Source organism: Schizosaccharomyces octosporus, assembly GCF_000150505.1.
Source record: "Schizosaccharomyces octosporus yFS286 unplaced genomic scaffold supercont6.2, whole genome shotgun sequence".
NCBI lineage: Eukaryota > Fungi > Ascomycota > Schizosaccharomycetes > Schizosaccharomycetales > Schizosaccharomycetaceae > Schizosaccharomyces > Schizosaccharomyces octosporus.
In genome coordinates this window covers 3282293-3305314 of record NW_013185620.1, presented here as the reverse complement: position 1 = coordinate 3305314, position 23022 = coordinate 3282293, and the positions used below count along the sequence as shown (strand labels likewise).

Genomic DNA, 23022 nt, shown 5'->3' with positions numbered 1-23022 from the left:
AGATGAGAAAAGAAGATCAAGATCGTTAATAGCAAAAAGGAAGTAAAGAAACACAACTTTCATTAAATTTTCGTTCAATGCAAATGCTTAACTCTCAGGCTTAACTAGAGCAGGAGCATTGGATTTGACTCTTCGTAGGACCCGTGCTGTAACAATAAGTATCTTCAAAGTCCTTTGGAAATCCCCATGAGTCTTCAAAAGGAGAAGCAGTCATTTTTGAAACTTTATGAAACAAGTCATAGTCACCCTCATAAGCCTTCTTGTTGATTTCCTCGAGGATCCAGTTTCTCAACGTGAAATGAGGGTTTACAGACTTCATAGTATTTAGTCTCGTAGCCTTTGGAATCTCTGCGCATAGTTGATGGTACGAATCCAGCCATTCTTGGAACTTCCCGATGGCTTCATTACGAAAACGGGGATTCTTTTCGTTAAAACTACTGATGCAGAAATTAAACAATTGTTCCGCAGAAGAAGAACCTTCGGCTTCTTCAATATTTCTTGTCAAAAATGAAAAGAAGTTTGGGTAATCTAGATCATAATTTTCTAAAATTTCAAGAGCATCAATAACCTGTTTTCGAGCAGTGGCATCATCAGGTAGTCCCAAACGAGCTGTCATTAGTTGAAAGTAGTCTTCCCGGACAATTGATAAGAATTCTTTAGCAATGTTTTCAAATACTTGTAGAGTATAATCGTGAGCTTCCGAAAGTAATTCTGGAGTGCTGTGTAACTTTTCCATAAATTGTGGATCATCGACCTGACCTTTTGCACCGATGAATTCCAACAAAGCCGAAGCTAATTTAGCAAGATTCCAGATTATAACAGATGGTTGTCGCTCATATGAGTAGCGCAAAAAAAGATCATCATGATTGGGTGTAAATGATGGGTTGTAAGTATCCATAAAACTAAAAGGACCAAAGTCCATAGATAGCCCCAAAATACTTGTATTGTCCGTGTTTAAAACGCCATTCATAAACCCGTAAACTTGCCATTTTGCAACACATTTCGCATTTCGAAAAGCGACGTCACGTAACAACTGCTCATAACGGTTTCCGAGTCCTTGTCCTTGAAAATCTTTCGTGAGTACGTGGTCCAAGCAATAATCGGCCAGTTTTCGTATTGAATCTAGATTTCCATTGACTCCTGGCAGATCAAAAGTTCCAATACGGATCCAGGAGGGCGCCATACGACAGACGATTGCACAGGGTTCTATTGTTTCACGCATGGCGGCTACACCATCAAGAGTAGATATAGCGAGAGATCTCGTCGTAGGCACGTTCAGTGCATGTAAAGCTGTTTTCAGTTAACTCAACCCACTCAAATATATAGGAAACACAGACTCATCCACATACCTTCACAACACAAGTGTTCACGGATACTAGAGCGCACCACAGCCTTTCCATCAGCAAATCGAGAATAAGGGGTACGTCCTATTCCCTTTACTTGGATTTCATAACGTTCTTTGGTATCCGGATTAGTCAATTCACACAAGGAAACAACTCGACCATCACCCAACTGACCGGCCCAATCACCGCTAAAGAATAAAGGTTAGTACTTAATAAAAATTCACTACACCTTCAAACATACAATTGAAATCCTCCATAACATTGCGACCAAGGACAACACTTGTCAACGTCGATACTCTTGCCCACAACCAGCTTTTGAAAAGCTTCCGTTTGTGCTTCACTTTCATTTAACCCAAGCGACTTCATGGAAGAAGGGCTGTAGCCTAGTAATTTCGACTTTGCATCCATCGATGGTGTTACATATGTAAACAAAGCGCCGCCATTAACTTTTCGCGGCATATGTATCATTTCATCGCTCGCATTCTTCAAGGCATCAACCGTTGGAACAAGTGGATCGGGTGTCAAGTTCTCCGTAAAGGTGGAGCTTACTGGAAGGTCAGATAATTTTCGAGACATTGTTTGAATGGACCTTGTAAAAAACTTTCGCATGCCAACACTATATATAGAGCAACTTCAATGTAGTCTGCGTTGCTTAATTTTGTTCTTGTTTTTTTTTTTCTTCTTTTTTTCTTCTTTCAATACTTAGTATTTGGTAATTGCTTCTAAATTCCAGCAACCCTTTAGGATAGGAATCTATACAATGCAGGATTCAACAATTCTATTTCAAATCCTTAGAGGTAGACTCAAGTCCAACTAACTTAAATGAGCTAGTTCTCTGCCAAAGAAAAAACGGTAGGAGTAAATGACAAAAGAGGTTGGTAGTTCAATCAGCTCAAAATAAGTTCACTCATTGAACCAATGACAAAATACAAAGGACTATTATATATTACTCAACTTTACCAAACGGTATAAATGTAAAAAATTGCTGTTTCAAAGAAAAACAAAAGACAAAAGTTTTGCTTTTTTTACTATACGATTATGATTTACTTGTCAATTAATCTCAACGTAAGCATTGTATTTTTGCCATCTCTCACGTCTTCGTTTACTTCAAACTATGGTGTAAGTATTATGCGCGAAATAGTGATTTGCTGTCAATTTCGTTAAATGATTATGAGTGGTTTCTTCTAACTCTTTAGTACACAATGCATCGCCTGGATAATTGACTTACAAGATCAGTCTTCCAAAGGGAAAACGGTTTGGTTCGTCTTATTCTCATGTCATCACTTACTACTAATAAGTTTGTAAAGTATCATTTCTTCTTTCTTTTTCTTGAAAAGAAATTTTTGAATAGGAACTAACAAAAAATAAAACGCGTGCGAAAAGAATCAATCTTTGAAAGAACGCATAGGAGGATAGAAACAGCTTTAAAGGAGTTTCGATAAATGGCTAAACTTTCTTTTCATTACATTAATCGAGTACTAGTTACACAATATCCGGCTATTTCTTTCAAACTCAAACAGTAACGCGCAAGAAAACAGAAGAACAGCTTTCTGTCTCTAACGTCAATGGCATAATCTTAAAACAATGACAAGTACCTAGTAAACATCAGTTAGGGGAAATAAACCAGAATATCATTATAACAAGAAGCCACAGTAGAGACTTTTCCACAATAAAGGGAAAAAACACATGAAAGCCAGTCAAAAGAAAGGAACCAAGCTTGCGACGTCAACTAGTGAAATGATAAGGATTTCTACAGCGTAAAAGTCATTCAAGGAGCGTCAAAACTTTAGATGGCATATATAAACAAAATGGAAAAATACTCATGCAACTGAGGAAGTAGAAAAAAAGATAGCCAGAAAATGGATAAAGTAATCGCAAAACAAGATCACTTACGAGTAACCTTTTCCAAAACTGCTTCATGAGAAACCTCAGAGAAATCAGTGCCTTGAATATCAGTGGTGATACCAGTGAAGGCACGACGGAGGGTGTCCTTGGAGGAAGAATAGACCATCTTGGACTTGATGGGAGAGACATCAGGAGACCAACTGATGAAAACAATCTTGTTACGAAGACCTTCGCCCATATTGTACTCAAAGTCATAGACAGCATAGCGGCAGTCTTGTTCAGGTAATTCACCAAGGAAAGTGTCAAAATCCTTATCAGTGCTCTTTTTGTCGACAATAATTTCAGCTAAAAATAAGGTCAGTTAAAGGCGCTTAAACAATTATACGAAACAGTTGCAGTCCTCCATAGCTACGGAATTGCGGACGAAACCGTTTCCCACTGACAAGAAACGCATACTTGAAGACGCACGTACTACGGAATACAACTGTTTACTAAATACAACATACTCTTAGCATCGTTCATCTTAAAAACGATGTAACGAAGGTTTTTACCCAACTTCAGTTCTTGGAAAGCTTCCAAACATTCAGGAGCAACTTTAACACCCGAGAAAGACTGTTCATACGTTAAAATTCATATTTCATCGAATTTCAATATCCGTACCATCTTTATAATATAAATATATTTTTATTTCGTTGTTTAAAGTGGTTGGCACTGGTTGGGAGATGACTGCACTCTTGAATCTTTAGATACCCATTCCGGGTAAGGGTAATACATTCGTGAACTGTTGAGGTAAGCCACAACTGGAATACTCAAGAGTATTATAAATCCAGTCTAGTATTATCCAAACGAGTATTTCATCATTATTATAAATACAAAAGGAATGAAACATGGAAATCAATATGGAAAAGGTTTTATAGGTTGTAAGACAAACCGGTTCCTAAACTTGATGAGCAATGGAAAATCGAAAAAGTTATTTGGCACAAATCTGTTACAATTCATGGTGGTTTGCTACTTCAAAAAGAACAAAATGGTTTTCTATGATAATTGTTCATAATCGATTTCTTTAAACTTTTACAACAACTCTATCATTTATATCATAAAACACAGTGCTTCATGAAGAGTGATGCAACAAGTTTACGGCACTGCACGCGTAAAAACGAGTAGTCGGTAGGTCATTATAAGCAGCAGAATGCGGAAACATGAAACCAAAAATCAAGCGTAACTACTTTTTCCTTAAAACACATACTAGACGAGAATTAGCAAATATGAAGTCAAAAAGAAGCACTAAAATTACATACAGGAATGAAAAGATAAGGGCAAATACGGCAGTATTCATTAAAGTCAGCACCGTACTTGGCTTTGCACTTTTCGATATCACGGGTAACCCGATGAATCAAAACGATGATAAAGAAACAAGGATAAAAGTAAGGAAGGGGAGAACTAAACCCGGTAATCAAAGCCCAAGAAAGAGATTGGAAAAAGTCAACAGTGTAATGAATTTTACGAGCATAACGATACCATCCAGAGGTTAATAGAGTACCACCATTCGCACAACGGATGAAAGTGGGGTTTTTTATTGTTTGCCAAGGGAGTTGTGGAAACGACTTGCGGGTAGTTGTCAAACCGTAAATTTGGTTACGGAAACGGTTCTTTTGACTATTGCAACTGTCAAAGACGTAGTAGCAGCAAATCAATAAAGCATAGACGAAGAAATTGTATGAGAAAGACCATTCATATTGCTTAGGATCACGGGCAGACAAAAAGAGAGCACAGTGACTATAAGTAAAGGGAACACCTGCAAAAACGTGAATTAGTAAAAGAAAGAAACAATTGTAGGAAATACTTACCAGCCATATTCCAGAAAATGAGCATAAAACCAAATTTTTCATAGGCCATATCCCAAGTAGGAACGATAAGTTCTTCACCCTTGGCGCAAGCATTTGCATACAAGTAGTGGGCAAAACAAACAAAAAGGACTTGGGGACTAACGTAGCCGTAATTTTCATATTGACGAACAGCGGTAGCAACGGAAAGGAAGAAAAGGATGAACCAAGGAATACGAACCTCGAAAAACATCTTCAAGTCCAAGAGCTTACCAATACGAGGGTTAAGACTAGCACCCATAAAATAGTCATAAATGAGGTTTCCAGACAAGGCATGAGGTCTGTCAAAAAGCTTATCACCAAACAAAATAGAGCCGACGTAGAGGACAAAGGTGATAATAAAGGAGCTGATGATGGCAACACTCATAAGAGGTCCGAACTGGTCCAAGATGGTGGTGATACGAAAGACGTTGGAAAGATGAAGGACAGCCAAGATGATAATGGAAGTATAGAAAGACCATACAGCATTACATAAATAAGGGAGAGAATTGTTGTTTCTATGCTTCAGAGGAAGACCACGGGTACGAATTCCTGGAAGTGTCACGTAAAAGATGCCTTCGGTAATGACATACGTCCAAAAAATAGCGATGGCATATTTGCTAGGATAGGCACCATCAGCAATATAGCCGCCAAAAGTGCGGAAAAATTCGCAAATCCCGCTAAGCGTGTAAGAAGTAGGTTGAAGAAATTGACCATCGTTGTATCTTGCACTAGCCCATAAATAGTACATAACAAAAGGAAAGCCAACCATCATGGCCGTAACACCTTTAGCACCTCCAAATTCGCGATGGGCACGTTCATTGGAAACAGTGTTTTGTTTCATCTTGAAATAACTGATGCGGCTTAACCCCCGGAGGTAGAATTCGAGCAAGAAAGAGAAATAGCTACTACGACTATATAACGGAGGGCGTCACGAAAAATTAAATAAGAGACAATGAAAGAAAAATGCAAAAAAAGCAAAAGTTATGGTACAATATTCACAGCAGGGTGTACAGACAACCTGTGATGAGACCTTGTATTGGGTTCTTGTTTGTTCTTACCATTGTGGACCTATTTCATATACGGATGCACAAAGTCATTCACCGCGTTACAATTTTATGCGATAAATACAAGACAGTAGCCACGTTGGACTTTCTAAACAAACAAACAGAGCAAAACCATATCAATATCGATATTAAAGTCAGCTGTATAGGGAAAGAACTGGAATGGAAAAGATCCAAACAAAGAATATGTAGAGTTTGACGTTTTCTTTTTCATTTTCATTTTGTCATATCTATTGTTGAGTTCTTAGTTCCTGTTCCTATTCATACCCTCCTTTTCATTTTCCTATGTTATACAATAAAGCCAAACCTGCTGATTTCCTGTTTCATTTCTTTTTGCTGGTTTTGCCTAATACTAATATCATCTTCCTATAGAATATAAATATGCATCCTGGCGTGGATTGCTATGCTAGCATGAGTGATTAGCATTTCTTTCTCATAAAAAAAACCCCCAACAACATCGTTGGGACCTTTTGAGAGAATCCCTAGTCATGTAAAAGTACACTGACATATTTTGTTGAACGTATCATATGGTCAAGTCAGTATGAGAATCGGAAACGGGAATCGGAATGCAACTTCTGAAATTCCGAAGTTGTTTGCCAAAAAAGCCAATGGGACTAAATAGCTGGAAACAGTAAAGAACCATGAAGGGCTATGGACCTTGAGTATGTCTTTTCCGATGAGTTTCCTTCGCGGATGAACTAGACGCACTAATTGGACGAATGAGCTTTCCATCAGCATCGGCAAGGCAGGAATTAAAGAGGCAATACTAGACAATACCAGACAAGGCAAGACAAAAGGCACAAGACAGTTTATAAAAGATAGATCATGAAGATTTTGACAATGGTCAGCTGTCTACTGGATGGATCCCTTGGCTTCACTGGTCTTACTTGATAGAATATATGATTGAATGTAGGTTCAAACAATGCTTCATGACAAGAATAGTAAAACCACGATCCATGAATTTGATAGACTTCTACCACTGATCCATCCATTGTAATGCATCGCATAGATTTGCATTAGACTAGCCGTTTCATAAGTATTTTTCCATTCCTTTTCTTTCCTTTTGCTTTCATTATGTTGAATCCATTCAAGCTTCCATCTTTTCAAGAAATCCATGCTACCAACCATATCTCGGGTTTCTTCTAGTATCCTTTCTTGTTTCTTGTTTTTATCCTACGGATAATTCCATATTGTACGCTTTTTTTTTTTTTTTTTTTTTTTTTTTCTCTTTCATCTTTCATATCACACTCCATAGAGATAAATCATGCAACACAGCACTACGAACAAGGACTTTCCCTTGATTCGTCTCACTACAAAATGGTTTAATTTCAATATCATTTCAATTTCAATTTTTTTTGTCATTATTTTTTTATTTTTTTTGTAAATTATTCAATTTTATTTTCTTTTTTTCTGGATTGGAATTTCCATAACTTTCATGGTGTAGGTGTATGGTGTTGTTTGCATGTTGTTACTACAGTAAGGAGTAGGAAGTGACGACTTACTAAATTTGCGAAGGAAAATTGACCTTGGTTACTTCTACCTTTTACCGTATTCTTTTTGTTTTCAGTACTTGGGCAGAAAAATAGTACTATACAGGATTAAAGAATTGCCATTGAAAGAATTCTTTTGTTCCTCGTTTATTTTTTGTAGCAAACAAAAAAAAAGAAACGAACACAACGTAGAACCACTCTCTTTCGCAGTAAAAACGAAAGCTGCACTCTGTGCTCTTTCATCATGAACGACCAGGACGTGTTTAAGATTTTACAGAAGAACTTGAACTTGAGTACCTCAAACATTTCGTCGTCATCATCTCAAAATGACTTGCCTGCCTCTGGTCCGTCCAGGGTAATTCATACCTCTTCTAGCTCCCCTCCTTCTTATGGAGCAAATTTTGTTTCCTCTGATGAATCCTCCAACGCCAATTCCAATTCTATGCCCAACGTCCTTGGTGGACAGCAACAGGAGCAAGAAGATCAGAGACCGAAATTACTAAACCTCTTCAATTTCGGAGCTGATAGTTTCCAGCCTCAAACTTCATCTTCTCCTTCTACATCTTCCCAAAATTTGCCAACATCGCGGAATGCCGATGCTCTTCTTCAGGCTTTACGTGAAGGCGACCATAGGAAGAAAGAAATTGCCAGACCTGCTCAAGCTAAAGCAGGTTCTGTCTCTCATACTCCTAGCGACACACCCTTTGATATTCAACGTTCATTTTTCGGCAAACCTTCAAGTCCCCCTCATAAGCCGGAAACTGCCTTGTCTGCTTCGGATTTGGAACGCATGTTGCTCTCTTCCGGAGATGGTAACTCCAATTCTAGAAGAACTAATTTGCCTGGCCCCTCTCTTCAACCTGGTGAAGTTTTCAACTCCCAACCTAGTACAGCAACCACCATTATGAGCGGTACCGCTCCCTCGGAGTCACTGGAACAAAAGGATCCAAGTAATTCATCTTCCATCCTTTCTTCTGGTGTGGGTTCATCTTTCAGAGTAGAGAGAGATAGTAGCACTTCTACACCCGCCTCTGTGATCACGAGCGGTGAAAGCGATGCTGTCTTTCGCATCGATAACCCCGGTTCCGGCGATTTTGTTTGGGAAACCACTATCAATCCTGATGTCTTTCAAACCACTCCTTTTCCTACGGATAGCCGTTTCGACATTGCTATGGTGGAACGTGATTTGGACGCTCAAGACAATCAACTCATACATACTAACAAAGACTACATTGCTTACTCGTTAACCGACGAACCTATGGTCCGTGTTATAGAAATTTCTACTGGAAGATCTTTCTTGTTGCACAATACTTCCTCCCATAAATTTGTTTCGGTAGTCTGGGGCGATGATCCAATTATCAGCAATCGCTTGATGGTCATTGATACCACCGGACAAGTTATCATCTATTCCATCGACATGGAAACTGCTTCTTCTAAAATTATTTTCCAGCTTTCCGGTGCTCAATCGCTGTCTGATCCCATCAAGTCTAGATTTCACTGGTACCCCAATTCATCTCGATTTTTTGCCGTTGCTTTAAGTAAACATATTATTTTCTTTGACTTGGATCTCTGTCACAACATTCCCTTGCCAATCTCCAGATCCATTAGCGTTATTCAACAATTACCCTGCTTTTTGATCGATACAGGTATTAGTGCTAAAGAATACGACTTCTCTGCTGATGGTACCGTTTTCGCCACGGTGGACAAAGACGCTCTAATAAAGGTATATCCGACTCCTTGTACATTTCCCTCTACTACTGAGGATCGACCAAAGCCATCGGAAATTACTCCTATTGCTACCTTTACGACCAGAACAGAACGTGGAAATTCGAAGGTGTTGGAAAAGCCAATTAATTTACGATTCATCTCCACTCCTGGCACTAATAACAGTCGTTATTTGATTGTGGTCTATGTATTGAATCAACTCATAACTGTCTTTGACACCTACTCAAAGAAGGTTGTACAGAAATTTCGGTTCAGCAGCTCTTCCAATCCTGTGACTACTACTTCCTTTTCACAATTGTCAGTTGATCATGACCGTAAAACGCTATTGGTTGGTAATCCACCTTCCAACACAATATTTTTCTTCCTTTTCTGTAAGGAAGAGTCAGCTTCGGATGTTAAGAATTTTGCATCTACGTATGACTTGGTTGTGTCATCTATCAATAGCAACGAATCGGTGAAAGCAGATGCGAAGTTTTCGTACGTAGCTGCCAAAAGGTTTAATGACGCCTCGTGTGTCAGTTTCACATGTTGTAAGTTACTTAATGATCCTCAAAAGTACTGCATTGTCGTTAGTACCACTAAAGGATACGAGTATTATGTTTTACCACTATTCAAAGTTGAAAGAAATGTTGAGCGTTTGGCTTCACTAGAAAGTAAAAAGAACTGGGAAGCGGATGTTGGTGGGGTGGTTACCGGAGAACGACCTTCAATATCCCCATCTCAATCTGCGTCAGGTGTAAGCACACCCAGATCTCAAACATCTGTTTTTTCTAAAAGGAGAAAAGACAAAGGTGAAAGACATGAAGCGAAGCATAAGAGTGTGCCTTCCCAATGTGGGTCTTCTTTGTCGTCTAGTGGAGCAGCTGATGCTTCTATGGTTGAGAACATTGTTTCCACTGCACTCACTACCCTAGACAAAAACGTCCAAAAGAATTGTAAGTTTTGGTTATTTGGTAACTCCATTTTTTAAATTTGCTAACCATTTTATAGACGAAGGACTGAAACAGTTGATTTTGAATTACAAAGCAAACCAGGAAAAGCATTTTAATGCTGTGTTATCTGCTGTTTCCAGTACTCTTACCGAAAATACTGGGAAAATATTGGAATCTGTTGTAGACCAAGCAATTAAGAATGCCGTTACGGACGAAATCCACGATTTTGTTGAAAAAGCCATGAAGGATCATTTTAGTATCTTGCAAACTTCATTAGAAACAAAAATAAAAAATTATGATGAGAGTATGCGTTCGGATTACGGACAACACACAAATACCTTGTCAGATATTCTGGATCTTACAAATAATGTGATTAAGTCACAGAACGAATCTGATAAACAATTTAACGAGCTAACCAGCCATGTCAAGAATTTGGAAGGCTGTGTGAATTCTTTAATGGCTAAGATTGAAGTTTTGGAAATGAGAGATGTTAATGAAAGAAAAGATCAGGATTTAACAGAAGAGACAAGGCCGGATGGTAATGAAGAAGTACCTCCTTCGACTGACTTAGCAAAGGAAACAACTCAGTCCGAAATTTCTGATGCTGAAATTGGTGCCGTTCCACCTGAAAACAAAGAGGAAGTGGCAGAAAGCACAAAAATTCCAGAGTTGGTCGAGCAAGGGTCAGTCCGTGAAGCATTGTCAGAGGTATGTATTTAGGTATTGTCGCTCTATAATTTTTCTAACATCAATTACAGTGGTGCACATCTCCCTCGTTTGAAAACTTCAAAGTGATCTGCACATTGCCGATTGAGTCCATACTTGAGAACTGCGGTAGTCTCCTTTTACTAACATTTGCTTATCATATCGCACTTTATGACGTCTATGATGATGAACTTTTGTCTAAACGTTTGGAGTTTATTGCTAAAATCTGCCTTAGCATTGATGTGCATGATTCTAAGATTGAGACCGTGATCCATCCTGTGCTTACACTTGCGAAGGAGTCTTTAATTAAGCAGTCTAGTAATTTCTCACCTGTCTTTCAGAGGCGACTTGGCATTGTTCTACGTGCCGTTGATGGAAAAATTTCGGAGGTCAACCCTTCCGTATAATAAGGAAGTTAGAGGTTCAAATTAATAATACCTTTTTAATTAATTGCTGAGTTTCGGTGGAAAATGACCAGAATAATTAACTGGATAGTTGTTTTTGAAGTTGTCAAAAGAAAGCTACCATTGACTAGGTTTATGATTACCATGTGATGACTATCTTCGATGTTTGTTCTTTCAATTAATTGTTTAACTTTTTTGTATGTCTTCAAACTATGTGGTATGAGGGAAATTTGGTAAATGATAATCTGGATTTTGTGTTCAACTTGCTATAGTATATCTCTTTCTAGAAAACAAGAGGATACATTACTGTTTGGATTGATCGGTTCTTTATCCTTAATTATTTAATTTTCTAAATGCTAGGCTACTTGATCTTTTTTGTTCTTGAAGATTTCTTTCTTCATGCTAAAGCATCAATTTGTATAATGCAGCATTTGAATTCTTTGCATATTTTTCATAATGATAATATCCACACTCAATGAATTTGCCATTTAATAATTTCTAAATCGTAATTCAAACTGTGTATTTTCTTCAATGATGTCTTCCTAACCTCTTCCAAACAGACATCCTAAAAGCCAATGCAATTATACGGGAAAATGACTGCGGCAACTAAAAGCAGAGCATTAGAGTTTTTAAAATTTGTAAATTCAAGTCCAACTCCTTATCATGTAACGAAAAACTTGGCCGAATACTATAACTCTCATGGGTTTCAATACCTCAGTGAGAAACAAGAGCTTTCTCCCTCCCTTTTAAAGAACGGGAAGTCTTACTACGTAGTTCGTAATCAATCTAGTATTGTTGCGTTTAGTATTGGTGGAAAATGGAAACCAGGTACGATAATAGAAACATTATTGCGTTGAAATTTCATTAACCCTTTAGGTAATGGTTTCTCTATAATCGCTACTCATACAGATTCACCTACTTTGCGCTTGAAACCTAAGTCTAAAAAATCTGCGAATGGATACATGCAAATAGGCGTGGAACAGTATGGTGGTGGTATTTGGCATAGTTGGTTCGACCGAGACCTTTCTTTGGCTGGTCGTGTATTGGTACAAGAGGATGATGGTCGTGTTGTACAACGTAACGTGCATATTGATCGCCCCCTTGTCCGAATCCCAACATTGGCTATTCATTTGGACCGAAGTGCAAACGCATCCTTTTCGTTCAACATGGAAACCGAATTTGCTCCCCTTCTAGGTCTTGAACAAGAGTTATCGAAAGAGGAAGTGTCTGAAGACAATGAAGCTCACCATCCGGCTTTACTTTCACTCATCGCTAGTGAGCTTGGTTCGGATGTATCACCGAAAAGCATTGTCGATTTCGAATTAATATTGGGTGATTATGAAAAAGCTCGTCTTGGAGGTATCCACGAAGAATTTGTCTTCTCTCCACGTTTGGACAACCAGGGTATGACATTTAGTGCTTCTCGTTCCTTGATCAATTCTCTTTCAGAAAACTCGTTAGAAGATGATCCCTGTATTCGTGTAGTTGCTTCGTTTGACCATGAGGAGATTGGTTCTGTTTCCGCCCAAGGTGCCGAAAGTAATTTTCTTCTATCTGTGCTAGAACGCTTATCCGGAAGCATGGAAAGCTACTATAGTTCTATGAGATCCAGCTTTCTTATTTCTGCAGATATGGCTCATGCTATTCATCCCAATTATTCTTCCAAATATGAGTCTACCAATTATGCCGAGCTCAACAAAGGAACAGTGCTCAAGATAAACGCTAACCAGAGATATATGACTAATGCTCATGGTATGGCAATTATTAAAAGAGCTTCTCAATTGTCAAAGGCTCCTATTCAGGTATTCGTAGTTCGAAATGATTCCCCATGCGGTAGCACAATTGGTCCCAAGTTGGCCGCAATGACTGGTATTCCCACACTGGATCTTGGTAACCCAATGCTCTCTATGCATTCTTGCAGAGAGATGTGTGGAACGAAAGACTTTGAATACTCAGTTCAACTATTATCTGCTTTCTTCCAAAATTTCTCGGACATGGAGAAACACATTGTTATTGACAATTAAAGATGATATCTTAGAAAATAGATAATATTACAACCTTGGATAAGCTATCTAGCTTTCTTCTTGATTAATTCTATTAGTTCTTCATACTGAACAACGGTTGCTGCAATAGAATCAATATAATCTTTTAAGTCTTAGAGAGAAAGATTGAAACAACCTTAACTAAAACTATGGAAATGAAATCAATGAAGCGTCCTCGGAACAAATTATCTACTCCCTATACAATTCACATCTTGAAGTAATTGTAAAAAGAAAACAGTCAACTTAGTTTGATGTTTAACTCAAATTTTTTCTGCAGTCATTTAATAGCTCCATTACTTTAGGTGGCACTGCTACATCCACAGCTACTTCTCAGTCACCAATTCCAAGCTAAAGAAACCTACGTTTTAATGAATTTCAACAAACTGTACCAAATAACAAGTACAAAATTAAAGTAGACTCTAAATATATTTGCCTGTTTAGAATTTGAAATGTCTGGACTAGAGCAATTGGACATTCCAGAAATGACAGACGTTGAAGATGACACAGTCGACATTCGAATTGATAAATCAAGGGTCGCACTCTTATTTTCTAAAAGCAAAGTATGTATCCATCCAACGACAAAAATTAAAGACAATATCTCTGGATACTTATCTCTATCGAAAACAAAAACAAATTCCGGAACTCCATTAACCGGTAACGACATCTTGCTTTCTTGGGTTCCAGATTCGTTTTTAAAATCAAGACCAAGAGATTTAAATGTATTCCGAACGGCTGAAGCGTCTACTGAAAGCGATCTTAAGCAACTGGTAGAGATTCCCGATCATTTGGATTATTCGTTTTCAATTCGTTTAAACAGTATTTATTCTATACTATTTCGTCCTCCTAAGTATGGTTGGAATTATGGAAGCATTGTCATCAATTTGCGAAACAGTGGTGAAAGTTTACCACCTTTGTTCTTCCACGATGATGAGTGTTCCAGCACGATTGAGTATAGTCGACGTATCGCTAAAGATCACTTTGATCCCTTTGATGAAAATGGTAACATCTTTTGGGGAGGTACACATCTCATTATGCACTTGAAAAAATACATCAACCTGGAACACTCAACACATGAACCACAGTTATACCTTGTGAACCCCAGTCCGGAAGACACACTTGCATTTCAATCTCATGATTTAAGTCATGTAGATTCGCCAACAAAACAAGGTTTCAGTGACCCCGTTCCTTCTCCGAAAAAGTCACAATCCTATTTAAATCCCTTTCGTCGTGCTTTCCAAGATCTCTCATTTACTGTTTTAGAACGTTTCAGTCGAGTCACGAATTATGGTAAGTCTGAGGTGGATAAATTAATGGACCATAAAGTAACAAAATCATTGCTCCCGCATTTTCCACGAGAGGTACAGGTTCTATTTGAATCCAAGCGTCTCCAAAATTTAACTGAGGAATATGATCCTGCTCGCATCTTTCTTGCCAAGTGGGCAGCTGGGGTTGTCGAGAATTCTGATACAAACATTACTAACGCTACCTCTGATGCTGGTTTGCTGTCTGAGCAACAGCAGGAAGAGGATTCCTCCTTGGGTCCTTTCGAACTAGTGTATTTTGATGAACGTGTTAAACGAGGTGAGCCGCTCAGTGTAGACCAATGGAAGAGTTCGTTTAACAGCGAGGGAAGATTAATGGTGAATATCGATTACCTACTTGGTATTATTTTTCATGGAGGCATGGTTCCTTCACTGAGGAAGGAAGTATGGCCTTTTCTACTCGATATTTACCCATGGGATTCTACTGAACAAGAACGGAAAGCTCTCTATCTTAGTCTTCAAGATGAATACATCAGATTGAAAAGACGATGGTATGATGATATACCCCGACAATTCAATGATCGATCATTCATAGAACAAAAGAATAGAATTGAAAAAGATGTTCATCGAACTGACAGACAACACGAGTATTTTCAAGAAGAAGACTTACCTCATCCTGATCCTCAGTCAACCTTTACAGGTACTAATTTACATATGGAAATGATGAAAGACATGCTCCTAACTTATAACGAATATGATACGGAACTGGGCTATGTGCAGGGAATGTCAGATCTACTATCCCCAATTTATGTTACATTCAGCGATAATGCCTTGGCGTTTTGGGGGATGGTCGGAATGATGAAGCGTCTTCACCATAATTTTCTGCGAGACCAATCTGGTATGCAACGCCAGCTAGAAACTCTACGACAATTGATTCAGCTAATGGATAAAGAATTATTTATTCACTTGGAAAAGACAGATTCATCAAATCTCTTTTGTTTTTTTCGTATGCTATTAATATATTACAAACGCGAATTTGACTGGGAAATACTTTTGAAACTTTGGGACGTTCTTTTCACGAATTATCTTTCTTATGATTACCATATATTTATTGCTTATGCCATTGCTGAACGGCATCGCGAAGTTTTGTTAAACCAAACGCACGCATTTGATGAAGTACTGAAATATTTCAATGAGCTTTCAGGACGTATTGCTTTAGAGCCGACACTTATTTGTGCTGTACATTGTTTTTACCAATTCAAACAAACGGTATCTTTGATAGACCGCAAAAGACAAGAACAAAATGAAAACAATGAAGAAGCATCAAAATCGCTTCCTGTCATAACCCCTTATTTAAGAAGCCTTTTAAGCAAAAAGCCTCCACACTATGGAGGAACGAATAATTGAATGAATCATTACTGTTGGGTTATGCTCTTAATTTGTGACAATATTGGATTATATCTGATTTCTATTAAACTAAAGACTCAATCATCCATAGTTAATAATTTAATACTTACGTTTCGGATTTGACCGAGAACTGAATTTTTTCGCCGGAGACCTTTTTTTCTGAAACGCTTTTAATTTCTCCTTTTGTTCTTTTTCTTTTAAAATTTTCATCCGTGTTCTCCTTTTCTTGCTCGGTCTCCACCGTGATTTCTTTTTACCATCATCGACTTTAATATTAATTACCTTTTGAGACTTTTGACATGCAGGCTAAAATAAGTAATTGTTTAGTATCAACTTGAACTTTTCAACGTAGTGCTTTTCAATTCAACAACGAATGTTTGAAGTATTTACTTACCCATGGTTCGTCTTTAGCCTTCATGAGTTGTTCAAATGTAAAAACACTGGCACGTAGATGAGCTTGTCGTTCGGGCGTGTCTCTAATTTAAATATTAGTACAATAAAATAAAACATATATACGATTAATAATCACATACTGCAATACATAATATTCGACTGGTCTACCCTGGTTGACAATGACTTCTTGGTCGTTTAAAGAAATGGTATTAATATCGGAAAACAGATTGAAAGCAACGTTTTCGTCCTCATTTTCGGACTTTTCCTCAGAGAAATCATTGCTCTCAGCGGTTTCAGGAACAGCAGGTGGGCTATTCTCTGTGACCAGTTGTTCAGTAACAAAATCAAAAGCGCTTGAAAGCCTTTGCGACAGCAACTTTTCAGCATCCACGGATACCTGTTCTACTTCAGGCTCTTTTTCTTGCACTTGCAAATCTTTTCGCGAAACTCTGGAGATAGTTAGAGCGTTAATTTTCTATAAAACCGTGTTCTTTCTTACTTTACTTGCTCCATAGCAAAAGAAAAAAATAAGAATAAAAGTACTCGCAATATGGAAGAAGTGTAAAGGTCTGACAACACTACTTGGGCTTTTACCAAGCTGGTTTGAAACCAAAAAAGGATTCCACCAAAGAATAAAAAAGAAAACTAAAAAAAAATAGATGGATAGAATTCAGTTTCAATGAATTTCAGAAAAGAAAAAATTTTGGTGGTAGTGTTCTTCTCATACTCCCTAATTTAAGCTTACTGTTAAACGAAAGAACTCTTGTCAAGAGGTATTTGTGTTGATATTGGAAACATAGAAAGTAATGCTTGCCCAAAAGACTGCTGTAAATGCTTCATAATCATCATTCCATTCATTATATTGTGGTCATTCCTAATTCCAAATACTTGAAAGGTCGTTTAACGTAAAAGGTGAAGCAAGTCAACAAGTAGTATGATTTAGTCTGAACATTTGCATGAATGACTGCCAGATATTTCCTTCTAAAAAACCAGTGGCATTACTTCCATTAAAGATACTAAACTTCTGTTCAATTTTTCGAGAAAACGGGTTCATTTCAATTATCATCAATTTATCATGGCAAAGAAAGAAGTGGAATTTTTTTATCCAAAAATAAACATATAGTAATCATTTTAATGTTATCATATATTGAGTTAGAACAATCACTCACGGTCATAACAATGATAGATATTAGTCAAATAACAAAGACTCATCCTCTGGATCTACGTAAGGAAGTTCCAAGTCAGAAGCAGAAGACTTTGAGACGTAGCGAAATCTCTGAAGCACTCGCACAGCTTCATGGTACACTAAACCAGTAGAAAATCCGGAAATAACATTAAAAGCAGTGGATTCTTTTAAGTGCTCCATCATCTTTGGTTGAACATAGACCTTATAAAAGCGGAAAAATTGGGAGATTACTTGAACGTTGAGCTGGCCTCCGGCTTTGACAAAATAATACATGCGTTCCATAGGAAGACTGACGTCGGCTATGCTTGCAATAATTAGCTTGGCTGCAGCTGGAACTTCCCATAATCCCTTGATAAACCAAAGAGGTATAAACATGCTCATAAAAATCATCTTCCCAACACTCATAATGATATCCTCTGCCTTTGGTATCTGTAATAAAATCTCTTTAGTTAAGGAGGTAGACTCTGGGCAGATATCCCAAATTTGAATAATGTCTATGCACAGGCGGCTAATCGCTAGTTTCTCAATAGCCAGTGACGAAAACGGGATGGCGAGTGGGGAAGTAGCTGCAGAAGTAGCTATTTTCAATTGCAGGATTCCTCTTAGGATGCCTGAATGAAATTTGCAATGAGGATCCTTCTGCTGGGCGGCCACAAACGTAAGATACGACTCATCTTGATTGAGTGCAAGACACGTTGAATGCACCACTTCATTTTTATAGGAAACGCTCGAAAGTTTACACACAAGTAAGAACTTTTTCTTTTTTAAAAGGAGGGTTTTATCTTCCTCGTTTCCATCAGCGACGTCTGGGGTAATCTTTAAGACGTCTCTTTTACGGTAACAGCTGTGGAGATCTTCTACAAAACCCTTCAAACCATATAGAATGCTCACGATAGGTATCTGGCACCCTTGGAAGTACCTTAGCAAATGGATATCATCAAAGGTAATCGTGTTGAGGTCGGCCACCCACCATATGCAGTGAAGTCCATTTAAACCTGAGTCCTCCTGTTGTTGTTTTATCCACGAAAGTATGGGTAAGCAGTTTGATGGACGCAGATTCGCGCATGTTGCAACAAAATGGAAATTTTCTTCACTTGACAAGCTTTCTCCAAATTCAAACTTTTCAACAGTCTTTAAATGATTGACCCCAAAAACTGATTTTATGATACGGCTGATTTTCTTATAGTCTCCAAAAATGACGACCCGAAAAGAGGATTTCGAAGCTCTAGACAATCTTTGCTCTTCTATAGATACATTTTTTACTTTTTCATTTGAATCTTCCTCATTTGTTACTGTTTTTTTCATCTAGTCTTAAACCAGTATATTGAAGATACGTTCTTCCTTAACTAGTAGAAGTTGTATGCAGTAAATAGAGTGTCAGCATAAAACGATGGCATTAGGGCATTGTCTCAAGCTTTCTGCTAAAGCTGAGCAGCATAGTACAAAATCCAAATAAATAGAAAAAACAAAACAAAACAAAAACACACAGGCCTCCGTCTTTGCATCCTATCCATGTAGTTTCAATGAAAAAGAACACGATACAATTGACAAACGCACATCCAACAAGACTTTTACAACTGGTAATAGTACTTTAAAGAAGAGGAATATAACGAATGTATTAAACTAAACTAAAGAAATCAAGAAAACTGAAATCTACTTAGGCAAAAGTACACACCCTTTATGACCGAGTTGCTACAATTAGAAATGTGCAGAGAATTCATAGAAAAGCTTTCAATGGAAATTGCAGTGCTTTCTAACGATATTGAATATGTAAAAAAGGTGTAAAAGAAAAGAAAAGAAAAAAGAAAAGGAAAGGTACAAAGTGAAACACACCAAGGAGCCGACATGTATACAGAGGGAATGAACACGAAAACAAAGATACGAGGAAAAAATTTATAGTGAATCAGACCAAGGGGGCGGATAAAAAGAAAACATTTGCAGAAAGCATACCAAAACCGAAAGAAATAACGGCCAAAAGAATATTAATAAGTGTTGCATCATGACAAACCAAATTCATTATAGAAAAACAGAAACCATAGCGAGAAAGCTAATGGATGCACGGTCGTGCGAATATTTAAGTGGCCTTTTTGGTGCGTTCACTGGCAATCTTGCGAGCCTTGTAGTTGTGGAAGTTCTTGTCCGTATGAAGGACGGAATCCCACCAGCGGAAGGAGCTAGAGTAGTTGTCCTTGAAAGCCATGTGGTGGTAGTCGTGGTGTTCAGCACCGGCCCAAATGGGCATAATCTTGTTCAAAGACCAAGGGAAGTCGTAACCAGAATGAGAATCAACAGCCTGGAAAAGACGGAGCATAATCCAAATATACATAGTAATCAAGTGCAAGTCGTGAGTGAAATAGCACCACATGAGAGGAACAAAGACTGTACCGGCACCGAGTAAAACAATTTCGAGGGGATGAGCGTATTCAGCAGAAAGACCAAAGGGAGCACTATAGCGATGGTGAACCTTATGAATGATACGGTAGAAAATACCATAGTGGAAAAGGCGATGAGCCCAGTAATGCCAAGTATCCTCAAGGAAGAAGAAAATAGCGAGTTGCCAAGCAATCTTCGTAATGGAAGGGAAGGGAACAGAAGTGGAAAGACCAAAGGTGGCACACATGGGATCAAAAAGCCAAATTTGAGGAAGTTCAACGGTAAAGTGGGACAAGAGAACCAAACGAGTACACTCCCATTGTTCAGCAAGAGAAGGAACCTTCTTGGGTTGAATCTTCCAGCGACGGAAATAAGGGAGAGCATCGATAATCATCCAAGGGATACAGCGACCAAAGTAGAGCACTTCGTGAAGAATAAAAGACATTAAACCAGTTGCGACCACATCGTTATTAAACCACTTGTAGTAAGACAGCCAAAGTTGTTCAAACATGTTCAAATCAGGATGCGCCAATTGAATTTGTTGACGAACAGCTTGAAAGCCGCCCCCAATAATAGCTTGTGTAGTACTGTTCATTTTTAAATTTACAATTCCTAAACAGTTATTACTACCGCAAAAACGATCGCAGGTAAAAAGACGCTTCTAGTCAAAATAGCCGCTTTTAACAGCAAAAAATACTCTTTCGCGTGTTTTTTTTATTAAATGACTAGGGAAAAACAAGATTCTAACGACCACGAACCCTATGTCAATGTTTGTTGACGGCAGGAATAAATGCAAAGATCCTTTGCAAAGGACAGACGGTGTATGTATATATAAAGTAGTAAACAGAAGGGACGTAAAAATGGTCTGAGGCCTCACGCCATTTTAATCGGTACAACCAAATATTGAAACCTCTTTTAGAAAGAATAAATAATAAAGGTTTATGTATTTTTAATGCCTACAATTCATTATATGCTAGTTGAAAACTCGATCCATTTCTCTTGGCTTTGTTTGGAGTTTCGTCTCCATACCTCCAATAATGGTGCAATGTGATAGTGGCGGGAGTTCTCAGCAAAACATAAAGCCTCGTAAAGTATCGTTAGTTTATATAGCATTTTTTGTCGAGCTATTGGTATTAAACTTAACGCTTTCTACTGTACTCATCTTACAAATTTATCCATTTTCCAAGGTAGTATGTACCATAACGCAAACCCATTTTACATCGTATAGTGTAGAGTACAATCTTAGATACTGATGGAGGACAATGAATTGGTATCTCCTTTCTACTATGGAATATACGAAATAATATTGTAGGGATTTATAACAACTTGCCGAAAAGAAAAGAAAAGACAAGATGACTGAGAAAGAAACAGGGAAAGTTTCTTGTTACCATGTGCAATGAAACGACTACACATCCATTTCCTCCCTCCCTTCCAATGGCTAGGTGTAGTAGCTGAATGCTTTATGGGAATTCCTGGATGAAAGTGCTTTGTCGGCTTTTCTCAAGGGTACATGAATGTGAAAAAGGAAAAAGGAGAAAGGAAAATAAAAATAAAACAAAAGGAAAACAAAAGAAAAACAAAAGAAAAACGAAAAAAACTAAGCACTCAGAGTAAAGGAAACAAAAAAGAGGTGATATTTTTCGCAAGGTGTTCATGATTCGATGTCTGCAGGTACTAGAGACTTGTTTAGTGTATTACAATGGGCCATCGATTTTCGTCTAGAATGATTTCTAAACAACGAGGATTTAAATGGACCTTATTAGATAGTGTACCAAGATAAAGGATGTATTGTGGCATATAGTTGTTGACAAAGATTCTGACTTCCTCATCCGACATACCCGTATGAATGAGGGTTTTCAAGGTGTGTTCTTGTTGGAGACGCCATTCATAAACATATTTGATTTCCTGAGCTTCCAATTGAACAAGAGAATCGATTTTTTTGAAAATGGATTCATAGTTTTTCAGCTGTTCATTGACCCACAGAAGGCTGTCTTCCAAACATTGCCATTTTGTGGAACGAGCCCGCACAGATAACATACAAGGGTCCATAGCTTCAAATCCAACCATCCAGCCCTCAAAAATTACCAAATCCACTTCTTTCGGCGAAACCACTTGCCATTGCGACTTATCCGCGCGGTCCCCGTAACCGTTGAACTTGGATTTGTCGTACGCTGGAATTTCTATGGCAGTGTCTGTAGGATTGTGAAATGCACTCAAAACAGAATCTAGAAATTCCACATCATGCGTGCCTGCAAGCCCACGATGTTGAATTAACGGATTGTTTGGATGCAATTTCGCTATATTCACTTGTTCTTCATGGGTTAAATAAAAATCGTCCAGTGAAATATTAACAACCGCTTTTTCTTTGCTTCGTTCCATTGCCTCTTTTAACGTCAATGCCAACGTACTCTTTCCCGACCCTTGGGGTCCGGAAATCCCAAGAATGAAGGGCCGTCCTTCTGGCTTTGGCTGCTTTTCATAAAATTGCACAACTTTTTGCAAAATAATGTCTAGAGAAGTCATTGTTTCCCTATCATCAAACTCCTGCACTATATATCCAATACTTTCGCTCTTATTGAGGCACCAATAAAAAGAAATCAATAAAAGCAATACTAAAAACTACAATAGCAAAACAATTCTTCAAGTTCCAATATATCCTGTTTTTTTTCAATTTACTTGAATAATAAATAAAATAAAAGAATGTGAAAACAAAGAAGACGTTACACTCAAAAGACCAGAAAATTTATTCCTCGTATAGGACTGTATTAATGACGTTACAAAAACCCGTTTACCGCGTTTTCGCAGCGTCTCCCTAAACAGTAAACAAATCGTAAACCAAACTTTTCTTTAGGTAAGGAAAAGCATTTCAATAATATGTACATTAAAAATTATTATCGACCTCCTGCTATGATGGCTCTCGTACATTTTCGCTTTCTTTTTTTTTAGTCCTAAAATAGGTTTTCACCGGCGACCACATTTCTAATATATA

General features: G+C 37.9%; 10 protein-coding genes across 10 annotated transcripts; 3 read left to right on the top strand and 7 right to left on the bottom strand.

The window, feature by feature from the left end:
• Positions 1-100: 100 nt before the first annotated feature.
• On the bottom strand, positions 101-1919 carry SOCG_00903 (uncharacterized protein; the record flags this gene model as incomplete). Its single annotated transcript, XM_013163323.1, has 3 exons — positions 101-1290; positions 1350-1531; positions 1585-1919. 3 exons carry the CDS (start codon positions 1917-1919, stop codon positions 101-103), a joined length of 1707 nt encoding a protein of 568 aa, XP_013018777.1.
• A 1309-nt stretch (positions 1920-3228) lies between these two features.
• SOCG_00902 (actin depolymerizing factor) lies at positions 3229-3851 on the bottom strand (the record flags this gene model as incomplete). Its single annotated transcript, XM_013163322.1, has 3 exons — positions 3229-3533; positions 3695-3800; positions 3849-3851. The coding sequence occupies 3 exons, from the start codon at positions 3849-3851 to the stop codon at positions 3229-3231; spliced, it is 414 nt and encodes a 137-aa protein (XP_013018776.1).
• Positions 3852-4111: 260 nt separating this feature from the next.
• SOCG_00901 (C-24(28) sterol reductase Sts1) lies at positions 4112-6057 on the bottom strand. The gene is made up of 3 exons (XM_013163321.1): positions 5036-6057; positions 4487-4983; positions 4112-4433 (listed from the first exon to the last, which is right to left on the bottom strand). Exons 1-3 carry the CDS (start codon positions 5892-5894, stop codon positions 4422-4424), a joined length of 1368 nt encoding a protein of 455 aa, XP_013018775.1. The 5' UTR covers positions 5895-6057; the 3' UTR covers positions 4112-4421.
• Positions 6058-7619: 1562 nt separating this feature from the next.
• Positions 7620-11864, top strand: SOCG_00900 (uncharacterized protein). The gene is made up of 3 exons (XM_013163320.1): positions 7620-10264; positions 10320-10969; positions 11020-11864. Exons 1-3 carry the CDS (start codon positions 7849-7851, stop codon positions 11371-11373), a joined length of 3420 nt encoding a protein of 1139 aa, XP_013018774.1. The 5' UTR covers positions 7620-7848; the 3' UTR covers positions 11374-11864.
• Positions 11865-11867: 3 nt separating this feature from the next.
• SOCG_00899 (aspartyl aminopeptidase Aap1) lies at positions 11868-13679 on the top strand. Its single transcript, XM_013163319.1, has 2 exons — positions 11868-12198; positions 12247-13679. Exons 1-2 carry the CDS (start codon positions 11946-11948, stop codon positions 13392-13394), a joined length of 1401 nt encoding a protein of 466 aa, XP_013018773.1. The 5' UTR covers positions 11868-11945; the 3' UTR covers positions 13395-13679.
• On the top strand, positions 13617-16354 carry SOCG_00898 (GTPase activating protein Gyp7). The gene has a single exon (XM_013163318.1). The coding sequence runs from the start codon at positions 13862-13864 to the stop codon at positions 16079-16081; it is 2220 nt and encodes a 739-aa protein (XP_013018772.1). The 5' UTR covers positions 13617-13861; the 3' UTR covers positions 16082-16354.
• On the bottom strand, positions 15691-17173 carry SOCG_00897 (uncharacterized protein). The gene is made up of 4 exons (XM_013163317.1): positions 16974-17173; positions 16615-16923; positions 16476-16557; positions 15691-16387 (listed from the first exon to the last, which is right to left on the bottom strand). The coding sequence occupies exons 1-4, from the start codon at positions 16985-16987 to the stop codon at positions 16181-16183; spliced, it is 612 nt and encodes a 203-aa protein (XP_013018771.1). The 5' UTR covers positions 16988-17173; the 3' UTR covers positions 15691-16180.
• SOCG_00896 (uncharacterized protein) lies at positions 17054-19196 on the bottom strand. The gene has a single exon (XM_013163316.1). It carries the CDS (start codon positions 18963-18965, stop codon positions 17664-17666), a length of 1302 nt encoding a protein of 433 aa, XP_013018770.1. The 5' UTR covers positions 18966-19196; the 3' UTR covers positions 17054-17663.
• Positions 19197-19250: 54 nt separating this feature from the next.
• On the bottom strand, positions 19251-20869 carry SOCG_00895 (C-4 methylsterol oxidase). Its single transcript, XM_013163315.1, has one exon. It carries the CDS (start codon positions 20626-20628, stop codon positions 19735-19737), a length of 894 nt encoding a protein of 297 aa, XP_013018769.1. The 5' UTR covers positions 20629-20869; the 3' UTR covers positions 19251-19734.
• Positions 20870-21229: 360 nt separating this feature from the next.
• Positions 21230-22773, bottom strand: SOCG_00894 (glycerate kinase). Its single transcript, XM_013163314.1, has one exon. The coding sequence runs from the start codon at positions 22554-22556 to the stop codon at positions 21720-21722; it is 837 nt and encodes a 278-aa protein (XP_013018768.1). The 5' UTR covers positions 22557-22773; the 3' UTR covers positions 21230-21719.
• Positions 22774-23022: the final 249 nt, after the last annotated feature.

Bases quoted from the DNA above. Each gene is read 5' to 3' on its own strand.
- SOCG_00897 (XM_013163317.1), bottom strand. The intron at 16,558-16,614 runs GTATGTGATTAT...TATTTAAATTAG, and splicing joins GTCGAATATTATGTATTGCA to AGACACGCCCGAACGACAAG. The intron at 16,388-16,475 runs GTAAGTAAATAC...TACTTATTTTAG, and splicing joins AGGCTAAAGACGAACCATGG to CCTGCATGTCAAAAGTCTCA.
- SOCG_00894 (XM_013163314.1), bottom strand. From the start codon at position 22,556: ATGACTTCTCTAGACATTATTTTGCAAAAAGTTGTGCAATTTTATGAA.
- SOCG_00896 (XM_013163316.1), bottom strand. From the start codon at position 18,965: ATGAAAAAAACAGTAACAAATGAGGAAGATTCAAATGAAAAAGTAAAA.
- SOCG_00899 (XM_013163319.1), top strand. From the start codon at position 11,946: ATGCAATTATACGGGAAAATGACTGCGGCAACTAAAAGCAGAGCATTA. The intron at 12,199-12,246 runs GTACGATAATAG...TTAACCCTTTAG, and splicing joins TGGTGGAAAATGGAAACCAG to GTAATGGTTTCTCTATAATC.
- SOCG_00898 (XM_013163318.1), top strand. From the start codon at position 13,862: ATGTCTGGACTAGAGCAATTGGACATTCCAGAAATGACAGACGTTGAA.
- SOCG_00900 (XM_013163320.1), top strand. From the start codon at position 7,849: ATGAACGACCAGGACGTGTTTAAGATTTTACAGAAGAACTTGAACTTG. The intron at 10,265-10,319 runs GTAAGTTTTGGT...ACCATTTTATAG, and splicing joins CAAAAACGTCCAAAAGAATT to ACGAAGGACTGAAACAGTTG. The intron at 10,970-11,019 runs GTATGTATTTAG...CATCAATTACAG, and splicing joins TCCGTGAAGCATTGTCAGAG to TGGTGCACATCTCCCTCGTT.
- SOCG_00895 (XM_013163315.1), bottom strand. From the start codon at position 20,628: ATGAACAGTACTACACAAGCTATTATTGGGGGCGGCTTTCAAGCTGTT.
- SOCG_00901 (XM_013163321.1), bottom strand. From the start codon at position 5,894: ATGAAACAAAACACTGTTTCCAATGAACGTGCCCATCGCGAATTTGGA. The intron at 4,984-5,035 runs GTAAGTATTTCC...ACGTTTTTGCAG, and splicing joins CATTTTCTGGAATATGGCTG to GTGTTCCCTTTACTTATAGT.